This window comes from Castor canadensis, chromosome 11 (assembly GCF_047511655.1).
Source record: "Castor canadensis chromosome 11, mCasCan1.hap1v2, whole genome shotgun sequence".
NCBI classification, from domain to species: Eukaryota; Metazoa; Chordata; class Mammalia; order Rodentia; family Castoridae; genus Castor; species Castor canadensis.
In genome coordinates, this window is record NC_133396.1 from 64,162,416 (window position 1) to 64,189,513 (window position 27,098).

The 27,098-nt window shown below is 47.5% G+C and overlaps 1 protein-coding gene across 4 annotated transcripts in view; it reads left to right on the forward strand.

Moving 5' to 3' along the window:
• Positions 1-27,098, forward strand: part of Itgae (integrin subunit alpha E) — a 60,800-nt gene that overhangs the window by 15,248 nt on the left and 18,454 nt on the right. For all 4 annotated transcript variants that reach the window (XM_074047168.1, XM_074047169.1, XM_074047171.1 and 1 more), the window contains exons 2-19: positions 1,787-1,907; positions 9,374-9,465; positions 10,668-10,735; positions 11,230-11,347; positions 11,573-11,728; positions 12,046-12,161; positions 12,741-12,892; positions 13,557-13,710; positions 14,222-14,372; positions 14,756-14,823; positions 15,713-15,851; positions 16,393-16,535; positions 16,811-16,951; positions 17,521-17,745; positions 18,828-18,958; positions 20,080-20,210; positions 21,475-21,638; positions 22,877-23,005. In XM_074047168.1, coding sequence (XP_073903269.1) covers positions 1,787-1,907; positions 9,374-9,465; positions 10,668-10,735; positions 11,230-11,347; positions 11,573-11,728; positions 12,046-12,161; positions 12,741-12,892; positions 13,557-13,710; positions 14,222-14,372; positions 14,756-14,823; positions 15,713-15,851; positions 16,393-16,535; positions 16,811-16,951; positions 17,521-17,745; positions 18,828-18,958; positions 20,080-20,210; positions 21,475-21,638; positions 22,877-23,005 — 2,399 coding nt within the window. The remainder of the gene's footprint in view (positions 1-1,786; positions 1,908-9,373; positions 9,466-10,667; positions 10,736-11,229; positions 11,348-11,572; positions 11,729-12,045; positions 12,162-12,740; positions 12,893-13,556; positions 13,711-14,221; positions 14,373-14,755; positions 14,824-15,712; positions 15,852-16,392; positions 16,536-16,810; positions 16,952-17,520; positions 17,746-18,827; positions 18,959-20,079; positions 20,211-21,474; positions 21,639-22,876; positions 23,006-27,098) is intronic.

Genomic DNA, 27,098 nt, shown 5'->3' on the forward strand with positions numbered 1-27,098 from the left:
AACGACTGGGGAGTACTTGCCTGGTATGCAAAATGCTTGCTCTGGGCTCAACTTCCCCCACCACACACACAAAAAAAGAGGGGAGCAGAGAGACACAAGGGAAAAACAATACTACATAAAAAATATAGATGTGGGAAAATATCATATGCAAGTCAAACACCTGCAGTTCATGACAATTTCCCTTGGATAGAAAAAAGTTCTTATGAGTGAATGAGAAAATAATAAATATGTGTTTGTAAAAATGGATAACATACAAATAAAAAGTAAACAAATTTAGAAAATTAAAGAAATAATTAAGAAATAGGGTTTTTCCACCACACCCAGTGTTGGGAATCAAACCCAGAGCCTCCTACATGCTCGGCTATGCTACATGATAGGCTATGCTCTATCACTGAGCTGCATGTCCAGTCCTAAAAAGTAGTACGGAACAAAAATGATAGGATATTCTTTTAAAACAAGGATGAGGTTATAAACATTGTACCATGGTAAAAGTCCTCTTCTGTTATTGGAGTTTAAATTAACAGAGAGCCATTTTGGGGGGTGAGGAGTCAATATCAATTTTCCCCCACAATTTTTAATGAAAAATGTTATTTATAGACAAAATTTCAGAAACTACAAATTGGACATTTAGTTTTACAATTGTGAACTTTTTATACTTGCTTTTCCGCATCTACCTATCCATTATCAAGTCATCTTATCTTTTGACACATTTCAAAGTAAGTTGTGGACATCAGTATACTTTATCCCTAAACATTTCAGCATGCATATCAACTAGAGTTCAAATTTTGTTCAAAGTTGGTTTTTTTTTTTTTTAAATGAGACAGGGTTTTGCTATGTAGCCCAGTCTGGTCTTGAACTCACGATCCTCCTGTCTCTGCCTCCTGGGTGCTGAGATTATAGATATGCACCACCATGCCTGGCTATAGTTTTTTTTTTTAAGGTAGAATTTACATATTGAGAAGTGCACAAATTCTAAATGGACTATTTGATGTATTTTGACAAATAAACAAATTTTTGTAATCCAAACTTCTATCAAGATGGAGAATATTTTCATCATTCTGGAAAGTTCCTTCCTGCCCCTTTCCAGTTGATCCCCTCTCCCTTTCCACTCAGGCAATGTCTTCTCTATCGATAATTTTTACTAGTCCTAGAACATCATAGCAACAGAATCAAAGTAGATATCTTTCCTCAGGATGACCTGACGAGGTTCACCCCTACACCTGGCATTGGCCTCAGTTCTTTTTTTTCATTCCCAAGAGTGTGCACAGTTAGTTTACCAGTTCTCCTGTTGATGAGCATTTGGGTGGTTGATAAGTAAAGCCCTCTCAAACATTCTTGGGCAGGTACTTTTAAGGGCATGTGTTTTCTCTTGGGTCACTTGATGGGGAGAACAGCATGTAGGCAGAGTCTCTTTGGAGGCTCATAGTGTATCTTAACTTTGGTGCAGTACTCAATGATGAGTATGCACCCTGTGACAGGATGAAAAGGTGTGGTGGGAGGTATGGTCAGGTAGACAGTGCTCCAAAGGGAAGGTCTCCTGGAGGAGGGGGTCCTGGTGCCAGCATAGCATGGTTTAGGAGGGGAATCAGAGGCTCTGGATCAGACATACCTGCAGCCACTCCTACTCCCACGGGAAAAACATCCTTAGGGGTCTCAGTTTTCTAATCTGCAAAATGGGCATAATGACTCCAGAGGATCTGATGGATTACTGGGAATAAAGGCCCTGCCACAGTCTCATAAACATTATTGAGACTCTTTCATCAAATGTGTCTTTTTTTGCCCACAGGCTTGACCCCTCTGTGGGCCTTCAATGTGGATGTGTCCCAGCCCTGGGTCACACCTGAGGGAGGTGCACCTTTCGTGCTCAGCTCCCTTCTGCACCAAGATCCCAGCACCAATCAGACCTGGTAAGTGGGGCCTAGCAGGCAAGAGGGTGAGGATTGGAGGAGGAGCTCCAGGGAACCTGAGACACATCCCAGAGAAGGCCATGACACCCCACCCCACAGCCTGGGCGGAACTCTTTTCACTTGCAGAAGCATGCACAGGACAAAGAGAGGTTGTGGTCCCCAGACCAGTCTGTGGGGTTCATGGAGTCCTCCTCCTTCTCACTCAGGCCTCCCCTGCTCCCCTGCCTGGAGGAAGGGGAACTTAAAAGCTATCTTAAAATAAAGTCCAGGAAGGCTCTTTTGTTACTTATAAAAGTAACATAGACTCAATATAGAAAATTTGGAAAGTGACAAAAAAAATCAAAGAAAAGTTGAAAACCTGAGGCCTGAGAGCTAGGTGAAGAGGCGGGCTGCAGTGCTGGTGGTCGTGGTTCAATGGCAGCTGCACTTGGGGCTCGCTGAGCAGCCTTAGCAAGGTGCTGAGCCCCAAGCCTCACTTTCTCCTCCCTGCAGTGGAGGTGACAATTTTCTTATCTCATGGGGTTGTTGCAGAGACTGCTTGAGATCGTGAAGATAAAGAGCTTCACACAATTTCTGTCCCAATTAATTCTCTATAAACCTTACCTTATATTTTGAAGCTATCATCTGTATTCACCTATTAGTTAACCACAAAATGTCAACTCTGACTATGCTGTGCTGGTAAGGATGTGGTGGACAGGACCACGTGGGGATGTGCTGCTTTCCCCACCTTGGAGAGCAGTGTTGCCATATCTGGTAAAGTTGCGGCTGCACATGGCCTTTGACGCAGCACTCATACGCCACATACCATTGCTAGAGAAACACTCCGGCCCGTGTGGTGCTGGGAATCAAACTCAAGACTTCAAGCATTCTCAGCACATGCTCTACCACCAAACTACACCTCCAGCCCATAGGCTTTTATTCTTTTATTCTTTGATTTTTTATCTTTTTTTGTGGTGCCAAGGAGTGAACCCAGGGTCTTGAGAATGCTAAGCACGGGCTCTGAGCAGTCACTGTAAACGTGTTGGTTTTAGCAGTGCTTAACGGTGAAAGACGAGAAGCGTGCATCATTGGGATAATGAGAAAAATACGGTGTGAATCATGTAATGCAATACTATGCAGGTCAGATGGGTGAGCGCAGCACAATGATTGTAACTGGGCTGATAGGAAAACACTGTGATATGGAACAGGCAAGTTGTCATTTACTCCAACGGTCATTCATGGAGCCCCTACTACGCGCCAGGCCCTGGGAACGTAGTGGTGAGCAAAGCAAAACAGAACTGACTAAGCTCAAGAAGCTTATATGTTCACTGGGAGAGGCAGACAATAGTCAAATAAGTCAAACATGCCTCTATCAGATAGATATGGCAGTACCCTGAGGCAGGAGCGTGTCCAGGTTTACAAGAAGCTCTGGAGTGATGGTTGTGATTTCTGAGGCCCATGTCTATTTCTTGTTGCCTCCAAAATGACTTTTACAGCTGTGTTATTTTAACTTAAGTCTGTGTGCGTGTATGTGTGTGTTTGTGTGCGTGTATGTGTGTATATATGTGTGTGTATGTGTGTATGTGTGTATATGTGTGTGTGTATATATGTGTGTGTATGTGTATGTGTGTGTGTATGTGTGTATGTGTGCATGTGTGTATATGTGTGTGTGTGTATATGTGTATGTGTGCGTGTGTGTGTATATGTGTGTGTGTGTATATGTGTGTGTATGTGTGGAGCAAACCCCAAGGTCTCACAGGCACTTCGTTGCTGAGCTACAACCCCAGCAAGCTATGTTGTTTTAAAGTCAGGATCTGGTTGTGCATCATGTATTCCATGTTGTTGTTGTATCTTTTTAATCTACTTTAATCTAGAGCAGTTGTTCCTCCTCTTACCCCTCTTTTTTTTTATGATGGTCATAGGGCATTTTCTGTGCTTGCCCTGCTATACAGCCAGGTTCAGGACCAGCCCCTGGCTGCTTCCCTCCTCATCCCACCTTTGCTGCCTAATTTCTGGTTAATTGGTCAAGGGTTTTCTATTTTTTTTCCTTTTTCTTTTTTTTTTTCCATGGTGCTGGGGATGGAACCCAGGGCCTTACAAATGCTAGCCAAGTGCTCTACCACTGAGCCATATCTGCAGCCCAAAGGTTTCCTTTTTTATTTTATCATTATTATTATTATTATTTTTTTTTTTTGCAGTACTGGAGTTTGAACTCAGGGCCTGCACCTTGAGCCACTCCACCAGCCCTTTTATTGTGATGGATTTTATCAAATAGGGTCTTGCAGACCTGTTTGCCTGGGCTGGCTTTGAACTGAGATCCTCCTGATCTCTGCCTACTGAGTAGCTAGGGTTACAGGAGTGAGCCACTGGTGCCTGGCCCAAGGGTTTTCTTTATGTACCTACAGGTGCAAGTGAGACCAGGATCCAGAGAGGCTTTGAGCAGAGCTAAGAGAGAAAGTGTTCTTTACTAAGCTTGTAGGTCTGCTTGGTGGAGGATGGACAGTGGCAGCTCCTGTGGCATCCTCATAGCAGCCAAATGGGTTTGGACCCCTTTCTGGATTCTGATTTCCTCATTTGTATGATAAAAAACCTGGTGAACTTTAGCTATAACCTGTTGCTTACATTGTCAGTAGTAGAATTCTGTTGCTTGTAACTGAGAACTCTATCTGAAATACCAATATTAAATCCAAAAATAGCAGGTGTCTATTGATATGAATGGCTTGTAAATCATAAAATATCCACTACTAGAGATTAAACTCTTTTCACTCTGGGATTATGTGTCAACTCCTGGCTTAACTCTATTCCAAGAATATCAAACATTATGATGTTAGGGGCTGGGCCTGAGGCTTGCTCAGTGGGTTTAATCAGTAGATTTAAGTGGTACGGGCAGGTGCAGTTGGTTCTTTCATCCATTCACTCATTCAGCAGGTATTTATGGAACATTTTCTCAGAGCCAGGCCCATACCTTAGGAGAAAAGGTAGTGGAGGAGAGGGTAGCTCCTGGGCTCACGAGGGACACAGACAAGCCAGACAAGAACAAGAGTGATGACATCCATAGTGGAAGCTTCTTGGGTGCCTGGAATCAGAGTGACAGGGGTGTTCCTCAGTATCTACAGGAGTTAGGGTGAGAAGGTTGGGAAAGGGGAGTCTAGGCAGAGAGCAGCTAGAAGCCTATAGCCTGCTCTGAGCAAAGCGAAGTATGGGGCTGAGAGTGATGGAGGATAAGGTAGAGGAGATGGGTGGTGTCTTGTCACCCAAGCAGGGAAGGTTAGGACAAACCAGAAGGATATGAAGCAGGGAGGAATGATGAGAAAGTTGTCAGGAAGATTTGGGCTGCAGAAAGATGAATTAGAAGTTCACGTTTATTATATTTTGTTTTGGTAAAATTTTATTGACATATGCCACACACACACAAATGCACATTTCCTAAGGATGAAGCTCAGTGAATGTTCACATAGTGAGCCCGCTGTGCAGGCAGTGTCCTGATCAAGAGGACGGTGGCAGCCTTCTGGAAGCCCCCTGGAAGCTCCGTGCTCTGCTCCAGACACACCGCTGCCAACAGTGACCTCCTCTGACTTGCATTTCTGTTGGGTTAGTTCTGCCTGGTTTGAGCTTGATTATACACGAGGCCTACAGGATGTGCTCTGTCTGGTTCCTCTCACTTCACCATAAGGTCTGTGAATCTCATTGATGGTTTTGCCTGATGCTGTAAGCTCATGCTTGTTGCTAGAGTTTTCCATTGCATGAAAAGTACTGGGGGTGAGCATGTGGGCAGTTTCCTTGAACACTTTCACTTGATGGACGGGTGCCCTTATTTTTATTGGGTCCAGGAGTGGAACTGCTGGGTCACGGGTTATATGTTGGTTCAGCATTCTGTTTTCCAAACTGTTTGTAGTGCATGAGTGGTTTTTTAGCCAGTTATCTGTCAGGAGACCTTCCCCTGTCATTACCCCAGTGGACCCCACAGACTTTAACACTCCCCTTAGAGGCCTAACAGCCCAAGTAGATGAGAGGTGTTTGTGTTTGAACCCCTTGCTACAGAGGGCTGGGAGCCTGTCAATAGGTGGGAGCTTCAAGGGGCTCATGAACACTTCCCCGAACACCTGATGAGGCAGAGTGACTCACAGGTTTGCACGTGGTGGGTTGAAGGATGTGGTAGAGGCTCTTCTGGGTTCCTGAGACCATGGGCCTGCTGCATGGGACAGGAAATACACTGGTTGGCCGATCTGGACCATAGACCATCCCCCACCAGCCCCTGGCAGTTTGACTCCCTTGCTCTTTCTCTCTGAAGTCTAGAAGACTAGGGTTGACAGCTTCCTGGGCTATGGCTGCTGCAGGGGAATAAGCTAGAACATAAAACAGGCTTTCCTGGGGGTGTGGGGATGCCTCTGAGAAAAGGGAAAGTTAGAACTGGGAGAAGGCAGGAGAGGGATGAGAGGTGCCGCAGCTTTACTCAATCCAGGGTAGAATAGGGTTCCCAGAGGCGAGTAACAGATGGTCAGACCTCTGTCATAGCTGGCAAGTCAATGTTTAGTAAGTTCATAGATTACTCACTCAGTCAGCAAGCCTGGAGACTACCAGCTGGGGAGGAAGAAAGGGGTGAGGAGCAGAAGCAGCTTTGACTGGGCCTCAGGCCACAGAATTGTATGAATGCTAGATGAATGGCAGTCCTGAAGATCTGCAGTATGCAGCCTGCATCGCCACACATGGTGATCTCTTGGGAGCTCATAGCTCAAATGGGAACAAAAGCTGGAGATGGGAGTCAGGGCTACCTAGATGGCTGAAGGGAGTCAAGTTACATCTTTAAGAAGGTTCCTGAGGAGCTGGTGTCTGCATGGTTGTTCTGCAGGAGAAGGCACTACACGTGGAGGAAACAGCCTGGGCAAAGACTCCAAAAGGAGATAGCCAGACTGCTCCAGGCCTGCACTTGGCCCCAAACACAGCCTGGTGAGAAGCCAATTTGAGCTCCTCTGTTGTGGGGAGCAGGGAACAAGGTGTTGGGCCAGGGCTGAGGCTTGGAGTGGGGAAAAGTCTGGGGAGAGAAGTGGGGTTGCTGAGGAGTGACCTAATTTGGGGACTTAGCTGTACCTGACCTTCCACTGCCTTGCCCCAGACCAGCACCTCAGCCATTGCTTGGACTGTCACTCAAGTCATTCCTCAAATATTTACTGTGTCCCTGCACTAGGCCAGGCACTGTTCCAGGCTCTGGGAATTGCATGAGGAGCAACTAGACAAGAGCCTTGGGAAACTCACTGGCTAGTGGGGGAGATAGATAATAAGCAGGTAAACAAGTAAACAAGATATTATCAGGTGATGACAAGTTCTGAGAAGGAAATAACACAGGGTGATGTGAAACAGTGTAACTGGGTTGTGAAGAGGGGCTTGTTAGAGAAAGCATTTGTGAGGAGGTAAGAGTTAAGTGAGGCTGCAGAAATAAGAATGAGCCAACCTTGGGAGAGTAGAAGGAAGGGTTCCAGTCAGAGGAAACAGCCTAGATGAGGGCCCAGGACAGGAAAGGTCCCAGAGCTGCGGCATCTGAAAGTCTGCAGCATTGCATTACAGATCTTTCTCTCACTCTGATCCCCACTGCCTCCCTCTTATAAGGATCTTTGTAGGATTGGGGCATGGCTCAAGTGGTAGATCTCTTGCCTAGCAACTGCAAGGTCCTGGAGCCCAATCCCCAGTACTGTAATAATAATAGTAATAGTAATAATAATTATGACCAGAACCTTTGTGATTGCATAGGGTCCACTCAGATAATCCAGAATCATCTCCCCATCCCAAGATCCTTAACTCAATCACATCTATTAAGTCCGTGCTGCCAGGAAAGGTGACATAGTCACAGGACATAGACATGATAAAGAACTATTTTTCTGCTTACTAAAGCCACAGCTGGCTGGTCCACCTTCTGCTGGAGGGATGCTAGGGCCACAGCATAAAAATGGGATGTATTAAAAGCCTGGCATTAGAAGGGATCACTAGGGAGAGTGTGTTGTCTAGAAAGACAAGGAGTGAGCCCCAGGACCCTGGTGACTTTCAATGGTCAGACAGTAAAGGTATCAGCAAAGACATCTGAGAAGGAGAAATGAGAGTGAGGGAAACTATGAAGAAGTGTGTGAAGGAGGAGATGGCCACTCATGTCTGAGCTTAGAGGCTGAAGAAAATGAAAGTAGATAGGGGTCCTCTGGGTTTGGCAGTGTGGAACAGGTGACCTTGATAAGAACTGTATCAGAGAGTGGATGTCACCTTAGGGAGGGGCATACACAAAAGTGTGGACTTACTATTCTGTCAACCATGCAAATATATTTCATCATTTAAAGTAATGTGTAGCATCTGGATGCAGTAGCTTACGCCTGTAATCCCAGCTACTTGGGAGGCTGAGTAAGGGAGCATTGTGGTTCGAGGCCAGTCCAGGCAAATGGTTCTTAAGAACCCATCTCCAAAATAACCAGAGCAAAATGGACTGGAGGCGTGGCTCAAGTAGTGGAGAGCCTGCTTTGCAAGCATAAAGCCCTGAGTTTAAACCCCAGTCCCATCAAAATAAATAAATAATAAATACAAATAAATAAATAAAATGTATAGTGATAGGAATTAGGGAAGTGGAGCCAGCACCTCATTTCTGTCCCTCACCCTGTACTCTCTAACCTGGCCCCAGCCCACCATATGCACATCATGACCTTTCAAAAGCACATATTAATCATGGATTTCCCCTCTATGGCTTCCTGCTTCTCCCAGCACAAAGACCTTGGACTTAGCTCACTATTACCAAGCTGGCTTCCGATCCCATTCCCCACTAGGCTCTCTTTACAATCTCATCCTCTCCTTACGAACTCATCCTCTGTCTTAGGCCAGCCCAGTCCTCCTTGGGCAATGTAGATAGTAAGAACATTCAGGGTGACACTGGATTCTCTGTCATCTTCCTGATCTGGGCATTAAGTAAGGGATGAAAAGTTTGCAATCAGGACTCACATCTCCTGAGACTGCCTCAATCAGGCCCCCAGACCTCCAGTTCTAACTGACCCATAGGATAGGGGGTGCCAGTGAACTCTTCTAAGGAAATGCTGTCTCCAGGGCCAGGTGAGGCAGGCCCCCTGGGTAGCCACTAGGAAGCCAGCATTGCCCGAAAAGGAATAAACTCTGTTGGTGGTGGTTTCAGCTTCCTAGTTCCCCCACCCCCACAAATAGCAGAGTCTTTACTTACCGCCAGTAGAGTCTCCCATTTCTGTCAGGGTGGACAGCAGACAGAGAGGGGCTGCATTTCACCATTTCCTGCTTGAAGCTAGTAGAAGTAGAGGTTGAACAAATGCCTTCCCCCTAATGCAGTCTGCAGTTCTGGGCTAGGGATTTGCCTGTGTTTCTAGGTCTGGGCCTTTTCCATGGCTGACTGACAGGGAGCTTGTGGGCCTGGAATGGAAGACTGTGTGGACAAGCAGGGAGGAGAAGGGAGTCCTCAGTCAGTTTGGCTTTACTTTCTGCTTCCCATACAGGCTCCTGGTCACCAGTCCTAGTACCAACAGGACTTCAGCACCCCTCCATCGATGCTCTCTTACCCAGGATGAAATCATCTGCCAGGCAGTAGGTAGGTCAGCCCTCACCAGAGCATGCTCCCTAGGAACGCCTTCTAAGAATCTCAGTTATCCCAGCCCAAATAATCCCAAGCCCAGCCCTGCCTAATTCACCCACCCAACCCCGTCCTCCTGCACAATTCCCAGGCCCATCCCACCCACCACAATCCCCTGCCTGCCTCTCCTAATGTAGCTCTAACAATAGAGTCTCCCCAATATTTACTGAGTGTTCACCATGTGCTTGGCACTCTGCCTTCTCAAAACCATGCCATTTACAGGAGAGGAAGCTACAGTTCAGAGGAGGTAGTTCTTTGGCTGTTAGTATAACTCAGATCACGCCTCTAGAGTTCGTGGCACTGGAGATGCAAACCTCACTCTGGCTGATTCCAAACCCCAACCCACACAACTCCTCACACCTCAATGGAATCCAGTCCTACCTATTCCAGTCTCACTATGGTCATTTTAGTGTCTAGCATGGGGCCTGAAATACATTAGGCACACAGTGCTATTTAAGTGAATGCATGAAGGACCAAATGAACCTGACTCATTCCTTAACCAACTCTATCCATCCTGCCCAACTCAACTGAAGTCACCCATGTGCTGACCACCACTGGTGGTTTGGGTAGAATCCTAGTCTCTGTGAGAGGCACTGAGTTGTGTAGACTCAGTCTCTGCCCAGACAAGTACACTGTCTATCAGAAGGTTCTGGAAGATTCCATGACTCAAAAATAAAACAGCATCCTGAGACCCAGCCAGAGGTAGAGGGGGAGCTTCCACTTCTGCCTCTGGGGTTGTTGGGCAGAAAGATTCCCCAGGAGGGCTTTTGAGCCTGAGAGATCACTGGTCCAAACAGGCAGTCCCTTGGCATCTCACACACTCCCTGAGCTGTACACACCCACCAGCAATACTTCCATACCCAGAAGGACCCCCAGACCAGAAGTCCCTTGAGAAGAAGCCCCAGGTCTCAGTTATTTCTGGATTCCTATCCCCACCAGTAACAAGGCTGGGCACAAAGCAGATGTCAAGGGGCATTTGTTTAGATGGCAAATGGGTTTGGGATAACAATGTATCCTGTGTGTGCCCAAGCCTGTCCTTGCAGCCCCCAGCTCCAGCTTCTGGAGGCTACTTGGTAGCCCTGACCACAGTGGCTCTCTGAGCCTAGCTCTAGGGTGGCCTCCCAGCATCCCTTCCTCCTTACCTGGTTTAACTGTTTCAGAGCATGTCCCCATCCCCAAGGGGAGGCACCAAGGAGTGACAGTTGTCCGGAACCAGCACGGTGTATTGGTAAGTCTGCATGGGCAGGAAGAAGCAGGGCCTGGAGAGGCTGGTACTGATCCCTGTGGGCAACTCTGGTGATGATGCCAGTTCTGACTAGTGTGCTGTCTCCCTGAAACCTGTTCTGGTGCTGTGTGTACTCCGATCACCTATGCTGATGCTCCAAGTGCTGACCACATCTTTGATCCCAGCACTGACTCTGGCCCCTTGTGAGGGGTGAGCTAGCTGTTCCTGTGTTCCTTGTCTATTTGAGACACTGCACTGAGTTCTGGCATGGGGGGGAGTGACAGCATAACTGTGAATAGGAGACATGGGGCTGACCCAGCCTTTCCACTCCCTTTCATGGTTCTTTTTTCTTTCTTTCTTTTTTTGAGACATGGTCCAGACTCTGAGTAGCTCAGGCTGGTCTTGAACTTGCCATCCTACTCCTGAGTGCTAGGATTACAGACTTATGTCACCACACACACCCAACTTTTATATTCCCTTTCTTCCCCTCTCCCCAGATATGCATTCAGGTGCAGGCCCGGCAGCCCCGAAGCCTCAGCTCAGAACTCACAGGTACCTGTAGCCTGCTGGCTCCTGACTTGCATCCCCAGGCCCAGGCCTCCTTCTCGGACCTTGGTAAGGATTGGACACTCACTGGACTGGACTTGGACAGCACCAAAGAGATCCCTTTATGTTCCCAGGGAGAAACATCAGCCCATAGTAGAGGCAGAAGGACTCTGAGGCCCAAAATGGGGCAAAGCAGGCTGTAGGTCCCCCAGGAAAATCAGGTCACGACTAAGTGTGAGTTTGCCTCGGGGACGCAGAGCCTTCTGACTCAGTCTTCTTATATGTTTCTTAAAGAAGATCTCCTGAACCCAGATGTACATGTGGATGCCAGTGACTGTGACAGAAACAAACGAGGCAGCACTGAGGAGCATAAGAATGCAGCCAGGAGGCCCCGGGCTCTGGAGGAGGCAGAGCAGGAGGAGAAAGAAGAGGAGGAGGATGAGGAAGCTGGTGAGATGAGACAATTCTGGGACCCCTAGAGCAGACCCCCAGGGTGGAAGCCTTCAGTGCAAGATGTGCCCAGGTCTGGGAGATGAGGGACAGTAGCTGGATTTTACAGGCCTGGCCACTCCCTGCTCTGCCCCCTCTCCATCTTACACACGTCAGAGTCATAAGCCAGGTCTTTGCCTCTGAGAGAAGGCGTCTTCCCTGAACTGAACCCTTGGGGCTTGACTGGGGTCATGTACATTACAGCATAGGACATGCTAGACCTCATTCCTGCCCCAAAGCCCATGCTCACTACTGACCTACTCCTCTGTCTTGGCCAGGCACTGAGATTGCCATCATCCTGGATGGCTCAGGAAGCATTGACCCCCCAGATTTTCAGAGAGCCAAAGACTTCATCTCCAACATGATGAGGAACTTCTATGAGAAGTGTTTTGAGGTGGGTGGTCTCATGTGGACTATCACTTATCTATAGCTGTGTAACAAATTGCCTCACAACAACCACCCTTTTACTTGCTCACAGTTGTATGAATCAGGTATTTGGGATAGGCTCAGCTGGGTGGCTCTTCTGTTGGTCTTGCCTGGAGTTATCCTGAGATTGTAGGCATTTGGCTGCTCGCCTGGGGCTGGATGGCCTGAGATGGCCTCACTCACTTGTTCAGGCAATGGGTCTCCAGCAGGGCAGCCCAACACTCCAGGTGAAATGGCAGCAACACTCCAAGAGGGCAAGACTTAGGGCACACATTTGCTTATATCCCACTGGCCAAAGCAAGTCGCACAGTCAATATTACAATCAACATGGTGGGGGGGGGTGTCTTTACAGGAACATGGATTCAGGGAGAAAGCTGATTCACTGTGGGCCTGATTATCACATCTTCCCTCCCTCAGCTTAACTTGATTAGATTCCTTAGCATCCCTGCCCAGGGACAAGGTGCTGTGCTTCCAGGGAAACCCTCTCAGGAGCAGGGTGGTTTTGGACATGCCAACACTGACCAATCTCTCCCCTTTGTCCCCACAGTGCAGCTTTGCCTTGGTGCAGTATGGAGAAGTGATCCAGACTGAGTTTGACCTTCGAGACAGCCGGGATGTGATGGCCTCCCTTGCCAGAGTCCAGAACATCACTCAAGTGAAGAGTGTCACCAAGACTGCCTCAGCTATGCAGCACGTCCTGTGAGTGGGATGCTGACAAGCAGTCCTGTCAAGGGTCTGTGGTATCATGCCTGGAGAAACTGGCTGGACAGAACTGAGGAAGGAGTCAGGGTTCCAGTTCTTTTTTGGCTGAGAGGGAATGTGCAGGACGATGTTCTAGGACTCCTCCAGAAATTCCGCCAACGACTTCCTCCTGTGGGATTCAGTAGAGCAGTGCTCAGAGGATGGGCTGATTGGTTTCAAATCCCAAATTGTACTTGTGTGATCTTAGGAAGTTACTTAATCTCTCTGTACTTCAATTTCCTCACTTCTAACAGGAGGATAATAATGGCCTTTGTCTTCTAGGATTTTCTGAGGATTATATAGTGTAAAGTATATATAATGCTTACAACAGTGTCTAGCACATAATAAGTAAGTATTGTATCAGCACTATTCATGCACATGAGTAAAAGGGGCAGGTACTGTCCAGCTCCTTTCTGTTGAGAGCAGCAGAAAAGCAAGTACACCTGAGTGGCAGATGCCTCCCTGTGATATAAAGGCCATCTCTACCCTTCACTGGGTTTTGTTTCCCCATTTAAAGGGCTTATTAATCTCTTCAATTCTAAAGCAGGTCACTGAATAAAATCTCTCACAAGGCTCAGTCACCCCTCTGGAAAGTTCTTTTCGTTTTCTCTCCTGTTGTTAGAGACAACATCTTCACACCAAGCCACGGCTCCAGAAGAAAGGCATCCAAGGTCATGGTGGTACTCACTGATGGTGACATATTTGGTGACCCCCTCAATCTCACAACTGTCATCAACTCCCCAAAGATGCAGGGTGTTGAGCGCTTTGCCATTGGGGTAAGAGCCAGGAGCCAGGAGACACCCCTGACCCTGCACAACCTGGGTGGGGAGGAGCCCCTGATAGCAGCCTCTGGAAGCAGTGTATCCAAACCCTCTCTATTCACAAATACTCCTTTGCTCCTGGTTCCCACCCCCTTTAGGTCTTCCTACAGAGGTCTCATTTTCCATGGTGGGTACAGCTCACTTGCTGAGTGGGTGGGGAGAGCCCACAGGAAGGTTCCTGGGAGAGGCAGTCCTCAGCCGAGTCCTGGGAGATGACAAGAGTAGCTGACCTTGCACACAGGAGAAGTGGGATGGGCTCTGCAGGCAAAGGGAACAGAAAAGGACAGAGAAGGAGAATGCTGTGCCAACATATAGTTGGTAAAGCTAGAGTTTTGTTCAGAATATGTGTGTATACGGCGGGGTGGGGGGTGGTGGTAGGGTGTCATAAGAGCAAGGGGCAGGAAGGCAAAAAGAAGGGAGATGGGTGATGGAGCACCTTCTGACTCCCAGGTCCCTCTCTGTGCAGGTGGGAAATGCATTTCAGCAAGTGAAGACTGATCAGGAACTGAAGCTGATTGCCTCAGACCCCAGTGACACCCACGCCTTCAAAGTGACTAATTATGCAGCGCTGGACGGGCTGCTGAGCAACCTGCAGCAGAGCATCATTCACATGGAAGGTGGAGGCTCTAGGCTGGCCCCTGTGGCTGCCCCTCAGCATTCAGCCATACCCTGATCCAGCCCTTTTATTCCACCCCCATCATCTCCCTTAGTCTCAGTTATTCCTCTTCAAAAAGGCCCTCCTCACCTCCCAAAATCTCCAGGAAGCTCTGATGAACTGATGCTTGAGAAACAAGGAGCTATGGTTCTTCTCAGTTTCCCACAGATAAGGAAACTGAGGCCCAGGGAATTAACTGCCCAAGCTTACTCAGCCAGTTGTTGCTAAAGCAGGACCCAGGGCTATGCTCTCAGCCACTGCTCATCTCATTATACCAAATACTGATCCCTCTGGACCACTCCCCCAGTTGGGCACAGTATCTAAACTGGGCTCCTTGGTTTCCAGGCACAGTTGGAGATGCCCTTCACTACCAGCTGGCACAGACTGGCTTCAGCGCCCAGATCCTGGATGAGGTTGGTGGCCTGCTCAGCATAGGCAAGCTTGTTCAGATAGGATGGGCCCAGTGACCCCCAGGAATTGAGGGCTCCTGCTCACAGCCTCTGAAGGAGCCATTTTGGGATAAAGGGAAAGAAGTCTGCTCCCTAATCTAGACCACTGAGATAGACAAAATAACAGACCGTAGTTCTTACAGGAGGCCATTTTCTTTTGTGTGGTCAAGGATGGGGCCATTACCTAAGAGATTCAGTAAACCAAGATCTAGCCTGGGTAGGCTTGCAAATAAGTTGCTTACTTCTTACACCAATAGAGAGAGATATAGTACAGTGAGGACACAGTCCTTGTGCACAGTGGTAGCACAAGTTAGCCCCATCACTTCATAGATGGCCTTGGTGGCCTAGGCTGGACAACCCAAGGAGGAAGACTTGAATACTATCTTCCTCAATCATACTTTTTTTCTTTTTAGTGGGACTGGAATTTGAACTCAGGGCTTCATGCTTTCAAACAGGCACTCTACCACTTGAACCACACCTCTAGTTCATTTTGCTCTGGTTATTTTGGAGATGGGGTCTGGAGAACTCTTTGTGTGTGCTGGCCATAAATCTCGATCCTCCCAACTCAGCCTCTGAAGTAGCTAGGATTACAGGCGTGAGCCACCCCTGCCCGGCTCACACTTTATTTTTATTTATTTGTTTATTTATTTTGAATGTTCAACCTCTAGGTCCCTGGTGGGCTTCTAGACGCACAGCTGCCTCAACAGGGTACTGGTACAAGGCAGGAAACCAGTGTTTGCCATTTCTCTTTCCTACCTGCATCCCTGGCCAGATCACTGAACGTCCCCTTCTTCCAGAAAGATTCGCTGCGCTAGCCCCTGTGTCCCTCCCGCTCATTTGGTCCTCTCTGCAGGGGCAGGTGCTGCTCGGCGCCGTGGGAGCCTTTAACTGGTCTGGGGGTGCACTGCTCTACGACTCGCGTAGCCGCCGGGGCCGCTTCTTCAACCAGACCGCCGCTGATGCGGCTGGGGATGCGCAGTACGGCTACCTGGGTGAGGCTACCAGGGTGAGAGCGGGTGCTGGGGGGCGGGGTTGAGTGAGGTGAGGGCGGAGCCTGTAGTAGTGGGGCGGGGTGGGGGTAAGGGCGGGGCTTGGAGGTTGCAGTGGGCTGGAGTAGAGGGAGCTCTGGCTACTGCAGAGCGGCAACTTCAGGAAGGGGAGGGGTAAGGATGGGTCCTGTAGACTAGATGAAGAGAGGCCTGGAGGTTACCTGGGCTTGCAGGTGAGACTGGGACACCGAGGAGGCTGTGCCATAGTTTGTATATTAAGATCCCTGCTGGGAGCAGGGAGGACTTTGGTTAGGAACCTTGAGATTGAGAATTCTAAGTGGACACCGGATGGCCTTAGGCAGCTGCCTGGGGGAGGACTGGGCCTCTCCGTAAATAATAGCAAGTGGGTGCCCCTCACCCCTCGCCTTGGTCCTCATATACCGTGTGTGATGAAAGTGGTGGGCGCGAATGTGTGTCAACAAGTGCATTCTGAACGAAACCGTGTAGATGATAATATGTGCATGTGTATCTACCCTCACCCCAGGTTACTCGGTGGCTGTGCTACACAAGGCCTGTGGTGTCTCCTATGTTGCTGGAGCTCCACGGTACAAACATCGTGGAGCTGTGTTTGAGCTCCAGAAGAAGGGTGAAGAGGCCACCTTTGTGCTGGGGCTAGAGGGAGAACAGGTACTTGCTGGAGAAATCCTCTTGCTTAGTGATTGGGGTTCTGGATGCCCTAGGGGAGAGCCATGGGCCCAGCCTGGGCAAAGCTCAAGCTCCTGGTATAACTCTGTGACTCTGCAGTCTGCTGGATGGTCATAGCGTCACTAGTGAGCAAATTGATCTGGAACAACCTCAGTTTGGTGGTCCAGGTAGAACCTAAGCGGTAGTCTAGCCTTGCTGAGGGGTGGAGAAGGGACCTCCCCTGCTATCCTCAGTGCTGAGTTCCTTCTGGGCTGTAGATGGGGTCCTACTTTGGCTCTGAGCTGTGCCCTGTGGATGTGGACATGGATGGGACCACGGACTTCTTGCTGGTGGCTGCACCATTTTACCACATCTGTAGAGAAGAAGGCAGAGTCTACGTGTACCAACTGCACGAGCAGGTCAGAGAGAGTCTCTGGCCCCTGAGCTTATGGAGGCTGTGGCTACTTACAGAGGTCATGAGGCTTGATGCTCCCTGGCCCTGCCTGGTAGCAGTGGGTAGCCATGGAGAGATGCTCAGGGTAGATGAGTGTCCCCTCCCCATTTCTCACTGGAGAGCAGTTGTAGATAATAACGTCCCTCACCCGTTTACAAAGCACAGATTGTCTATTGTCCATGATCTCACAGTAACTGGAGGTAGCTGTCACTCCCCTATTACAGACAAGGAAGCTGAGGCTCAGTATGTCTCGGTGATGCTGTTCATTTTCCTAGCAAGTATGTGGGAGAGCCAGGTCTAGAGCCCAGGCCTCCAATTGCCAATTGCGTATTCCTTCAAGTGAAAGTAGAAAGGGGCAGGCTAGGGGTTCTGGTGTCAAGGCAAAAGGACCCCAGCTTTACTGCTGGCTCACTGTGTGACACTGGGCAGGGCCCTCACTTTTTCTGAGCCTTTAGCATAAGCAAACGCTGGGGTGATGTGGGGTGGGTATCCTGCATGCCTTTCTTGAGGGCTGAGTGGTGGTTTGTTTTGCAGCATGGATCCTTCTCCTTGGTGAGCACGCTAAATGGACATATGGAGCTCACTGATGCCCGCTTTGGCTTTGCCATGGCAGCTGTGGGGGATATCAATCAGGATAAGTTCACAGATGTAGCCATTGGAGCCCCCCTGGAGGGTTTTGGGGCAGGCGATGGGGCCAGCTTTGGCAGCGTGTACATTTACAATGGACATTGGGACGGCCTCTCTGCCATCCCCTCACAGGTAACTTGATGGGCTCTCTCCTGCCTTCCTGCCTCTCTTCTGAGACTCAGACTCCCCCTAGATAGGATGACCTGAGCCCTGAGTCAGCCCTAGTTCTAAGTTCTGGGCCAACCTCCAGTGGTTGGGAGTACCAGTGAAAGTGAGAAGTCATCCAGGCTGGGGAGGGTCCAGGCAAGGGCCTCCCCCAATCCCTTCAGCTGGGGAGAAGTTGGGGCACTATCTGTATACTTCCTTGATCTACATTGCCTTCTTTGCTATTCCTGACCATTCAACTACCTTTGCCACCTCCCTCTTCTCTGCCCCTTCTCTGGCTCCTGTTTCCCATACAGCCCTTCCATGTTTTAAATTTCAGCCCCTTGGGCTCTACTGCCAGCCTGGCTACATCTTTTATGGGCGTGTGGCCCCCTCTTCTTGCTGCCTCCTAAACACCTCCCCCTGGATTGCCCTCGGGTTTCTTACTCACATTGCTGAGCTGAGACTGTCCTCTTCCTCATCCTCCTCCTTCCCACACCAGAAACCTGGGTTAGTCCCTGGCACTTGGACACCCTCTGTACAGCCTGTCAGTCCCCATGTCCTAATGATTCTAGCTTTGTCCCAAATCCAGCTCCTTCTGTCCATCCCCACCACTGTGGACCCAGCTTGGGTCTTATTATCCCTCCCTGGGACTCTCACCCTGCTCCAGCTCCTACCTCCTGCCTGGCTTCTACTCCCTGCCTTTAGTGGTATTTCTAAAATCTAGTCACTACTTCATAAAAGACTTTGCCAATTCACCCACCCTAGACTTTGGTCCAGATACCCCATTTTTTCCCCTGCACTGACCCCTGGTAGTTTCCTCAGAGGACCCTCCTCTTTTCTGATCCTTCACTCTTTCCCTTGGTTTTCTTAGCAGATCCCAGCTGCCCTTCACGGCTCCATCCAAATGCCAGTTCCTCTGGGTAACCTGGGCCCCTATTTCCTATTTTTAGGTTGAGGGCTCTCTGGGGGAGGAAGGTAACATAAGAGGCTGAGTGGGACAGTGTTAAAAGGACTTTTCTTTCTCCTCCTCTTCCCCACCCCACACCTGTGTTTCTCTCTCTCTACAGCGGATCAGAGCCTCTGCTATGGCCCCAGGACTCTACTACTTCGGCACGTCCCTGGCTGGTGGCTTAGATTTCAATGGCGATGGCCTTGCTGACATCACTGTGGGCACACTGGGCAGGGCAGCTGTTCTCTGGTAGGGGTCTGCCCCGCCTTGCCCTTGATGTGCCCTTGATGGCCACCTGCAGACACCAGGCCCTGAAGGAGAGAGAATGTTTGCCTCGCATCATTGAGAGGATTATTTGAGGGAATAGGTGTGAGGTGTTCAGCACAGAGCTCAGCTATGACTGTTACTGTTGTGAACTTAGACAGTCCTGAGGCTATAAGTAAGCCAGTGGAGTACATGTCTGCCTTGTCTTCTCCAGTGAGCTCCATACCTGGCTGTCTGCTCAACACCCTCTTGGCAGTTGTTCAAGGTGTCCTCAATCAAATCTGCCCCCAAATAGAGCTCTTATCCCTACCCCACCCTCAAGCTTCCTATCTAAGCAAATGGCACCATCACCCACCCTGTTCAGGATAGAAACCCAGGAGTCAGCTTTGATTCCTCTTTTTCCTTCCTCTGTTGGCTTTGTGTCTGAAACACATTTTAGTATAGGAGGCTGACCTCTCTTTCCAGGACCACTACTGTGGCAGGGTTCCCTGCATCCAGCTCCAATCCAACAGCAGATGAGGGATCCCTTTACTCTGCTGCCTAAAACCCTTCAATGGATCCCACCTAGAGGAAAATCCCAATTTCTTAGCAGGGCCTGTTCTCCATGACTGGCTCTGCCCAACCTTCCAATTCCCTGTTACCTTCTGTCTCACTCATTATGCTCCAATCTCACTGGTATTTGTGCTCCTCAAACAAACCAAGTTCATTCCTGCCACAAGTCCTTTGCATTATCTGTGGTTTCTGCCTGGAATGCTGTCCCCACAGATCTTCACATAGCTGGCTCTTTCTCATTAAATGATCAAAACATCAGTGCACCTCATCAGGGAGGCCCCCTCTGACCCCCACCTAAGCAGTCCCTGTCTCTTATCCTATTTTATTTTCAGCATAGTGTTGCTAGTACACATTATCCCCCATTTCTTGTTTGTTGTCTGCTTTTACACTAGAGTAGGATTTTGTCTATTTTCCTACTATATCCTGAGGACTCAGAACATCCGCTGCATATTGAAACTGTGATAGATGTTCATTAAAAGCACGAATGAACCAGCCAAGTACTGACCCAGAAGTCCTGTGTCACTTCTCATGGGCCTCTTTGCTGTCTTGTTTAGCTCACGACCTGTGGTTCACCTGAAGGTGTCCATGACCTTCGTCCCCAGTGCACTGCCCATTGGCTTCAATGGCAGTGTGAATGTACATTTGTGTTTTGAAATCACCTCTGCAACCATGGCTGCCGACTCAGGTAATAGACAGCCTAGCAGACCTCACATGTTGTGCTCATTCCTTAGCTTGCAGGGGGGTGGGGTAAGAGGGCTTTTAGTGTGGGTTCTGGCACCTGAGCTCCTTCTACTAGTGCTGAGCTCCTTTGTCATGAGGGTCTATTACATCTGCCCTGCCCCAAGAAGGGTGGTCTCATGCCATATCTGCCCTGTTGGGAAAGGGGCTTGGGAGCTCCTCCTTGGGTTGCAGGGGGAGGGTTCTGAGAGAAGACACAGAAAGGCAGCCACTGTGCTGACTCCACCTGCCATCCTGCTTATGTGTGTCCAGAGCTCCTGAGAAGTGTCCTTCCTCTTTCCTCTGAGTTGTATTTTCCCCCTTGTCTCATCGAGTCTCCCTAGCCAAGGTGAGATTGAATAACCTGCTGGAGGCCTGACTTCTCTTCCATCCTTTACACTTGTTGGGAGACTATTTACAGAAGGGAGGGTAGGCATGATTCTCACAGCCCAAGTATCTACTGGCAACCCAAGAACTCCCCTCCACACAACCTCTCAGCAACAGTACTCAAGGTGTAGTCATCAGAAACTATCTCAGCAATGGCTCCCTGCTCCCTACAGATCACAGAGCCATCTCCTGGTGTGGGAGCCTTTATCAAACTGAAGGCAGAAAGAGACAGACACATCATTTCCAGGTCACAGAGCCTACTGAGGGCTGTGTGACACTGGGCAGATGTCTTTCCCTCAATGGACCCTAACTTCTGAGCAGTAAAGGAGCTGACCCAGGAATCTCCAAGGTGCTTCTGGCCCTTTTGCACTTAGGTTTTACTCAATGGTTTCCCTCTCCATTCCCATGTCGTTTCTCCCTCTCATATATGTACATGTATATACATGCCTATACATACATATATATATATATATATATATGTATATATACATACATATATATGGTGGTACTGGAGTTCAGGCTCGAGGACTTGTGTTTGCTAGGCAGGTGCTCTATTGCTTGAAATAATTCCATAGCCCCTCCTTATTTTCTCTCTCCATCCCAACCTCCTGCTGGAACCCTTTTTCCCTACAGAAGGTGGACTCAGCTCTGGGAATTTGCTGCCCTGGGTGGGGTCAGAGTGCTGAGGGACCCTGGTCAGATTCAAGGCAGTAAGAAAATGATCTTCGACATATGGAATCATTAGGAGGGACTCATAGAGCCTCATGCAATCAGGGGTGGAGGACCCTCTGCCTGGGCCTTTCCTATCTCAGCCTCCTTAGGAAGGCCTGGTTTTTTATCCCCAGGCCTCAGAGAGACATCACTCAACTTCACAGTGGATGTGGACATGGGGAAGCCCAGGAAGAGGCTGCAGTGTTCTGACATGAGGGACTGTCTGAGCCATATTAAGAAGTGGAGCAGTGGGTCTTCCCTTTGTGAGCGCCTGCAGCTCATCCCCACAGAGGGAGAGGTAAGTGGAGGAATTTAGACAAGAGTCCAGATTGGCCTGTGAGGCTCAGAAAAGTTCCTGCAATATGGGATTCACACCATCCATATGGATGAATGAGGTCATGAAAATAATCACAATAGATGGAGACCACAAAATGGCATAGGAGATGGAGATAATCAAACAAGAAATCAAAATTAAAGAACCTGGGCTGCAGATATAGCTTAGTGGTATGTGTGAGGCCACAGCACTGCAAAAAAAGAAAGAAAGAAGGAAAGAGAAAAAAAAATCCCAAAACAACAACAAAATGAGAAAGAAACTTAAACTGAACAGTAAGTGTATCTCTGAATTTCCTGGAAGTTGGACAAAAAGGAAGATGCTTGACTTATTGACATGTTTCCTGGTAATAAATCAGAAATGTTATGTTATCTAACCTCACTTGGTAACAACAGTGAGCTGGAGGCCCTTGTGCAAGTCAACATCAGAAAAATAAAAAAATTAAAAGGCAGAACTAGAAAGATAGAAGTTATCATTTAGGAAGGCTTTCTCATGGCAAAGATGTCCAGACACATGGAAAAAATGTATTTGTCAGGACTCAAAGCCTAACAGAACCCAGAACTCTGAACCTATATATATTATTTACTCCAATAATCAAAACTCATGAATTCTGCTTCTACTATACATCTGCTCCCAAGGTGATTGTTAATTGGTTTAAATTCATAGCACATGCATGGCCTTCCTTAAGTAGAAACATAACTACATTTTCCCCAAGGGAATGAAGCTGGCTTGCTCTCCTAGGTTCAAAGTGCTCCTCCAGCAAGGAAAGCTCATTTAAACAAAGCATGGCAAATGGATCTTCAGCTATTCCCTTATTTTCATTTTTATGTCTCCAATATGTCCTCCAAGCCCCTTTAATATAGATTTTTGTAAATTCAGATCTTCCCTCCCATAACTCCCATTTACCCTCCAAATAAATTCAGACCAGGTATGACCACATTCCTTTGTGACTGGGAATAAAACCCTAAGGAGTCATGGGATTTGATGCCATGGCAGATAAAGGAAAATTTTTCCAAAACCCTTGTCGGCTTGCTTGAAGGAAGTTTTCCTTCAGTCTGTCTTGTTTGAAAGATGCTTAGACTTCTGATTCATCACTTTCATCATTTATTTCTTAATGACTGCATTGAAGTTAAAAGTATTCTCCTTGTCATCTTCTCTCCACATCCAACTGTGGCTCTGCTTCCATGGGGATGACAACCCTGTAGCTCTGTGAGGAGGACTGCTTCTCCAACATCAGCATCAAAGTCACCTACCAGCTCCAGACACCTGATGGATGGAGGGGCCATCCCCAACCCATCCTAGACCACTACATGGAGCCCTCTGCCATCTTCCAGGTGAATGCCCACAGCTGGCCCTAGCTATCCTATGAAACACCCACTCCCCTGACTTCAAAGAAAATTACAGTTGGAAGGGAGCATCTTCAGACCACAGTGGGGCCCTGCACTGTACGAATGGGGAAGTAGAGTCCCTGAGATGGTGTTAATTTGCTCACTGGTAGGCATCAGGTCTCCAACCATCCCCCTTGCTCCTTCTTATTCACTGCATATTTAATGAAGTATTCATTGCATATTTAATGAAGCATATGAATATGCTGCATTCTGGGACCTTCAGATGCCATTACCAAGGGCATCTGAAGATGGTGTGGTGGGGCCCCTTGTTGTTGGGGCTGGACTGGAGCTGTCCTGCCTTGTACTACAATGAGGAGGTATTTTGTGCATCTGCCAAGAGGAAGTCCTCAGACCCCACTCACGCCTTCCTCTGAGTGTCTTGTCCCACCAAACTTGCACCCCAACCTCTCCCCTGGTGCCCATCAGTGCTGCTGAGGTAGGTGGGTGGTGTCACAGAAACTTTTTCATGACTAAGGAAAATCAACGGGGGAAGATAAATAGTCAAGTCTCCTGATCCTATGATATCTAAGGTGATTTTGTTCTTACCTGGGTCCTGGCTCCAAGACACTCTACCAATCTCCATTTAGAGAGTAAAGAAAAATGAGCATTAAAAAGTAGTAACTAAGAACTGGAGGTGTGGCTCAAATGGTAGAGTGCCTGCTTTGCAAGCAGGAAGCCCTGAGTTTCAACCCCAGTCTCACAAAAAACAAAATAAAATGCCTCAGTCACACACACACACACACACACACACACACACACAAAATTACTAATTAGGCCAGGTGCTAATTAGGCTGAGTACCAGTGGTTCATGTCTGTAATCCTAGCTACTTGGGAGGCTGAGATCAGGAGGGTTGTGGTCTGAGGCCAGCCTAGGCAACTAGTTCACAAGACCCCATCTCCAAAAAAAAAAAAATAGAGCAAAAATGGACTGGAGGTGTCATTCAAGTGGTAAAGTGCCTGCTTTGCAAGCGCAAAGCCCTGAGTTCAAATCCCAGTCCCACCAAATAAAAAAACCAGCAGTAATTATAGCTGGGCATGGTGGCACACACCTGTAAACCCAGCACTCATGAAACTGAGACAGGAGGATTATGAATTTGACGCCAGCCTGGGCTACATAGTAACACCCTGTTTCAAAAAAAAAACAGGAGTAATAACAGTCAGTTGGGATGAATTGATGAACTCAGCCTTCACAGAGAAAAAGAAAGCCCAAAGTAGCAAAAGTCCCAGATAGTCACAGAACAGTCATAATTGATGATTGTCAGTGTTTTTGTTGTTTTTGAGACAGAGTCACATTATGTAGCACAGGCTGGCCTCAAACTTGGTGATCCTTCTGCCTCAACCTCCTGGATGCTGGGTTTACAGGTGTGCACCACCATGGTTGGGTATCCAGTATTTTTAATTTATAAAATGCTCTGTGTGCTGGGTGCCAGTAGTTCATGCCTGCAATCCTAACTACTTGTGAGGCAGAGATCAGGATTCGTGGCCAACCTGGGCAAATAGCTCTTGAGACCCTACCTCGAAAATACCCAACACAAAAAGGGCTGGGGAAGTGACTCAAGTAGTAGAACATCTGCCTAGCAAGCTTGAGACCCTGAGTTCAAACCCCAGTACTGCCAAAAAAAAATGCTCTGTGTTAAGTTATATAAACCATTAGCTCTGGTTGTGATCAATACCCAATGTATCAGTCACAAATATTGAATGGAGATTGGAGAGTAACATATTTGGGTGACTGTTCCCATTGCTTATCCATCCAGAAGAGAGAGAATCTTTGCTGTGAGCAAAGATTGATTGCTACCTTAACTGTTTAGGTAGAGACTGTATTTTAAATTTATTTATGTTTATTTTTCAAAGATTTAAGAAAAATTGTTATTGACAAATTAGATGATTCAGAAGAGATAAGAGAACTAACATAATATAATTTGATAAGTAGATTTATATTAGCTAGTATGTTCTCTTTTTTAAAAGTCTTTATTTTGAAATATTTAACTTACCAGGAGGCTACAAGAAGAGCCAGGTGGCCATACCTGTAGTTCCAGCTACGCAGGAAGCTGAGGCAAGGAGGATTGCTTGAGCTCAGGATTTGAAGGCCAGCCTTCAACTTTGAGACTCCGTCTCAAAAAAAGTCCAGAGAATTCTCCTTTGAGAGTCAGTTACAGATATGATGATTCTTTATCCTAAAAAAACAAAAGCATTCTCCTACTAACACAGAACAAGATCGAAATCAAGAGATCAACACTAGTAAACTGGGTACTGGTGGCTTACACCTGTAATCTTAGCAACTTTAGAGATCAAGAGGATCGTAGTTGGAAGCCTCTCTTAAAAAAAACCCAACACAAATAAAGGGCTCAAGTGGTAGTACAACTGCCCAGCAAGCATGAGGCTCTGAACTCAAATCCCAGTACTACAAAAAAAAAAAAAAAAAAAAAGAGAGAGAGAGATTAATACAGTAAAATACTACTATCTAACCTAAAAACTTATTCAGATTTTGCCACGCATCCTATTAATGACTTTTGTAGCAAAAGAAAAAGTTTTCTGGTCTAGGGTCATTCATTTTATTTTATTTTATTGTCATTTATCTACTCTCTTTTAATCTGAAATAAGTTATCTGTCTTTCCTCTTATCTTTAATGACCTTTACAATTTTGAAGTTCACAGGCCAGATATTGGTAGATGTTCCTCAGTTTAGGCTTATCTGATGTTTCTATAGACAAACCTCAGATTCAGGTTGTGCCTTTGAGGCAGGAATATCACAGAAGTAAAGTTGTGTCCTTAGAGTAGCACAGCAGGAGGCATGCAATATTGATTTCTCCCATTGCCATTTCTGTTTCCCTTTGTAATGAATAAGTATTTTATGGTGAGATGCTTTGAGATTTTGTCCTTATCCAGCTTGGCATCAATTTATGAGTCTTGCCTTAATTATTACTATGATGGTTTGGAAAAGAGATTTAAAATTTTCTATTTCATTTACAAAAAAGGATGAAGAAAAATTGTCTAATGTAGATGTTACCAGAAAATGATTTCTAGCAGGGAGCTTAGATGGTTTGGTTTAACCCTTTTCTCTTTCACAGGTGTTAGGTGAAAGAGAACAGACTATTTGGTTATATAAAAAATGAAACAGGGCTGGGGCTGGGGCTCACTGGTAGAACATTTGCCTAGCATGCATGAGGCCCTGGGCTCCATCCCTAGCACCAAAAAGAAGATTAAAAAGAAGAAGCAGAAGGAAAGGAAGGGAAAGGGAGGGGAGTGCAGGGGAGGGAAGGTTTGGGAAGGGAAGGGAGAAAAAGAAAGAAAGAACGAAAGAAAACAAAACCCAAACCCTCTTAACCCAGCTAGAGCTCCATGATCTGACTTTTGCAAACAGCATCTTGGTTCTCCAGGAAGTAGGTCTGGTTTCAAGCTCTGGGCCCCCTTCCAATCCCAGGCCAGGAGGCCCTCTGCAGAATGCTACAGTGGTGGTCACTGACAACCAGGAAGGTACATGCAGATCCTCCCAGCTAAGGAGCTAGCGCTTTCCTTCATTACCAAAGATAGAACCAGCTACTTTAGAAATTTAATTGTTCCACTCAAACTAGGCTTTTCAAACCTTGAAGGGGCCTTTTGAGATAAATGTGATTTTTCTGAATTAGTTTGTGATGCATAAACAAGATTGCAAGGGAAAGAGTTAACTTACAGAGAAGACTGATCATGGATCAGTGGGGGAGGAGGAGGGTGGAGAGAGGTGCGAAGGGGGAGAACTGCCAAAGACTGGACCTGACAACATTTGGTCAGGTGACCCCTTGAAAGGACTTTGGAAGCTTCACAAAGGTTTTCATCCTCCCCGCCCCCGTGTTCAAAATAGCGAGCTGGTTGTGACTTTAACTGTTTAATGCCCATGATATGTGACAGGTATGCCCATCATTCCATGAAGGTCACCACATTTTTGACCTTGGTCAGGGGCCTGGCTTATAGTGTGCCGATGTTGTAAGCCAGGTCCAGGAATGTCCCTTGCGATGTGAATACAATCCCAGTGTCAGCCTTCACTCTTCTCTAACTGCACTTGT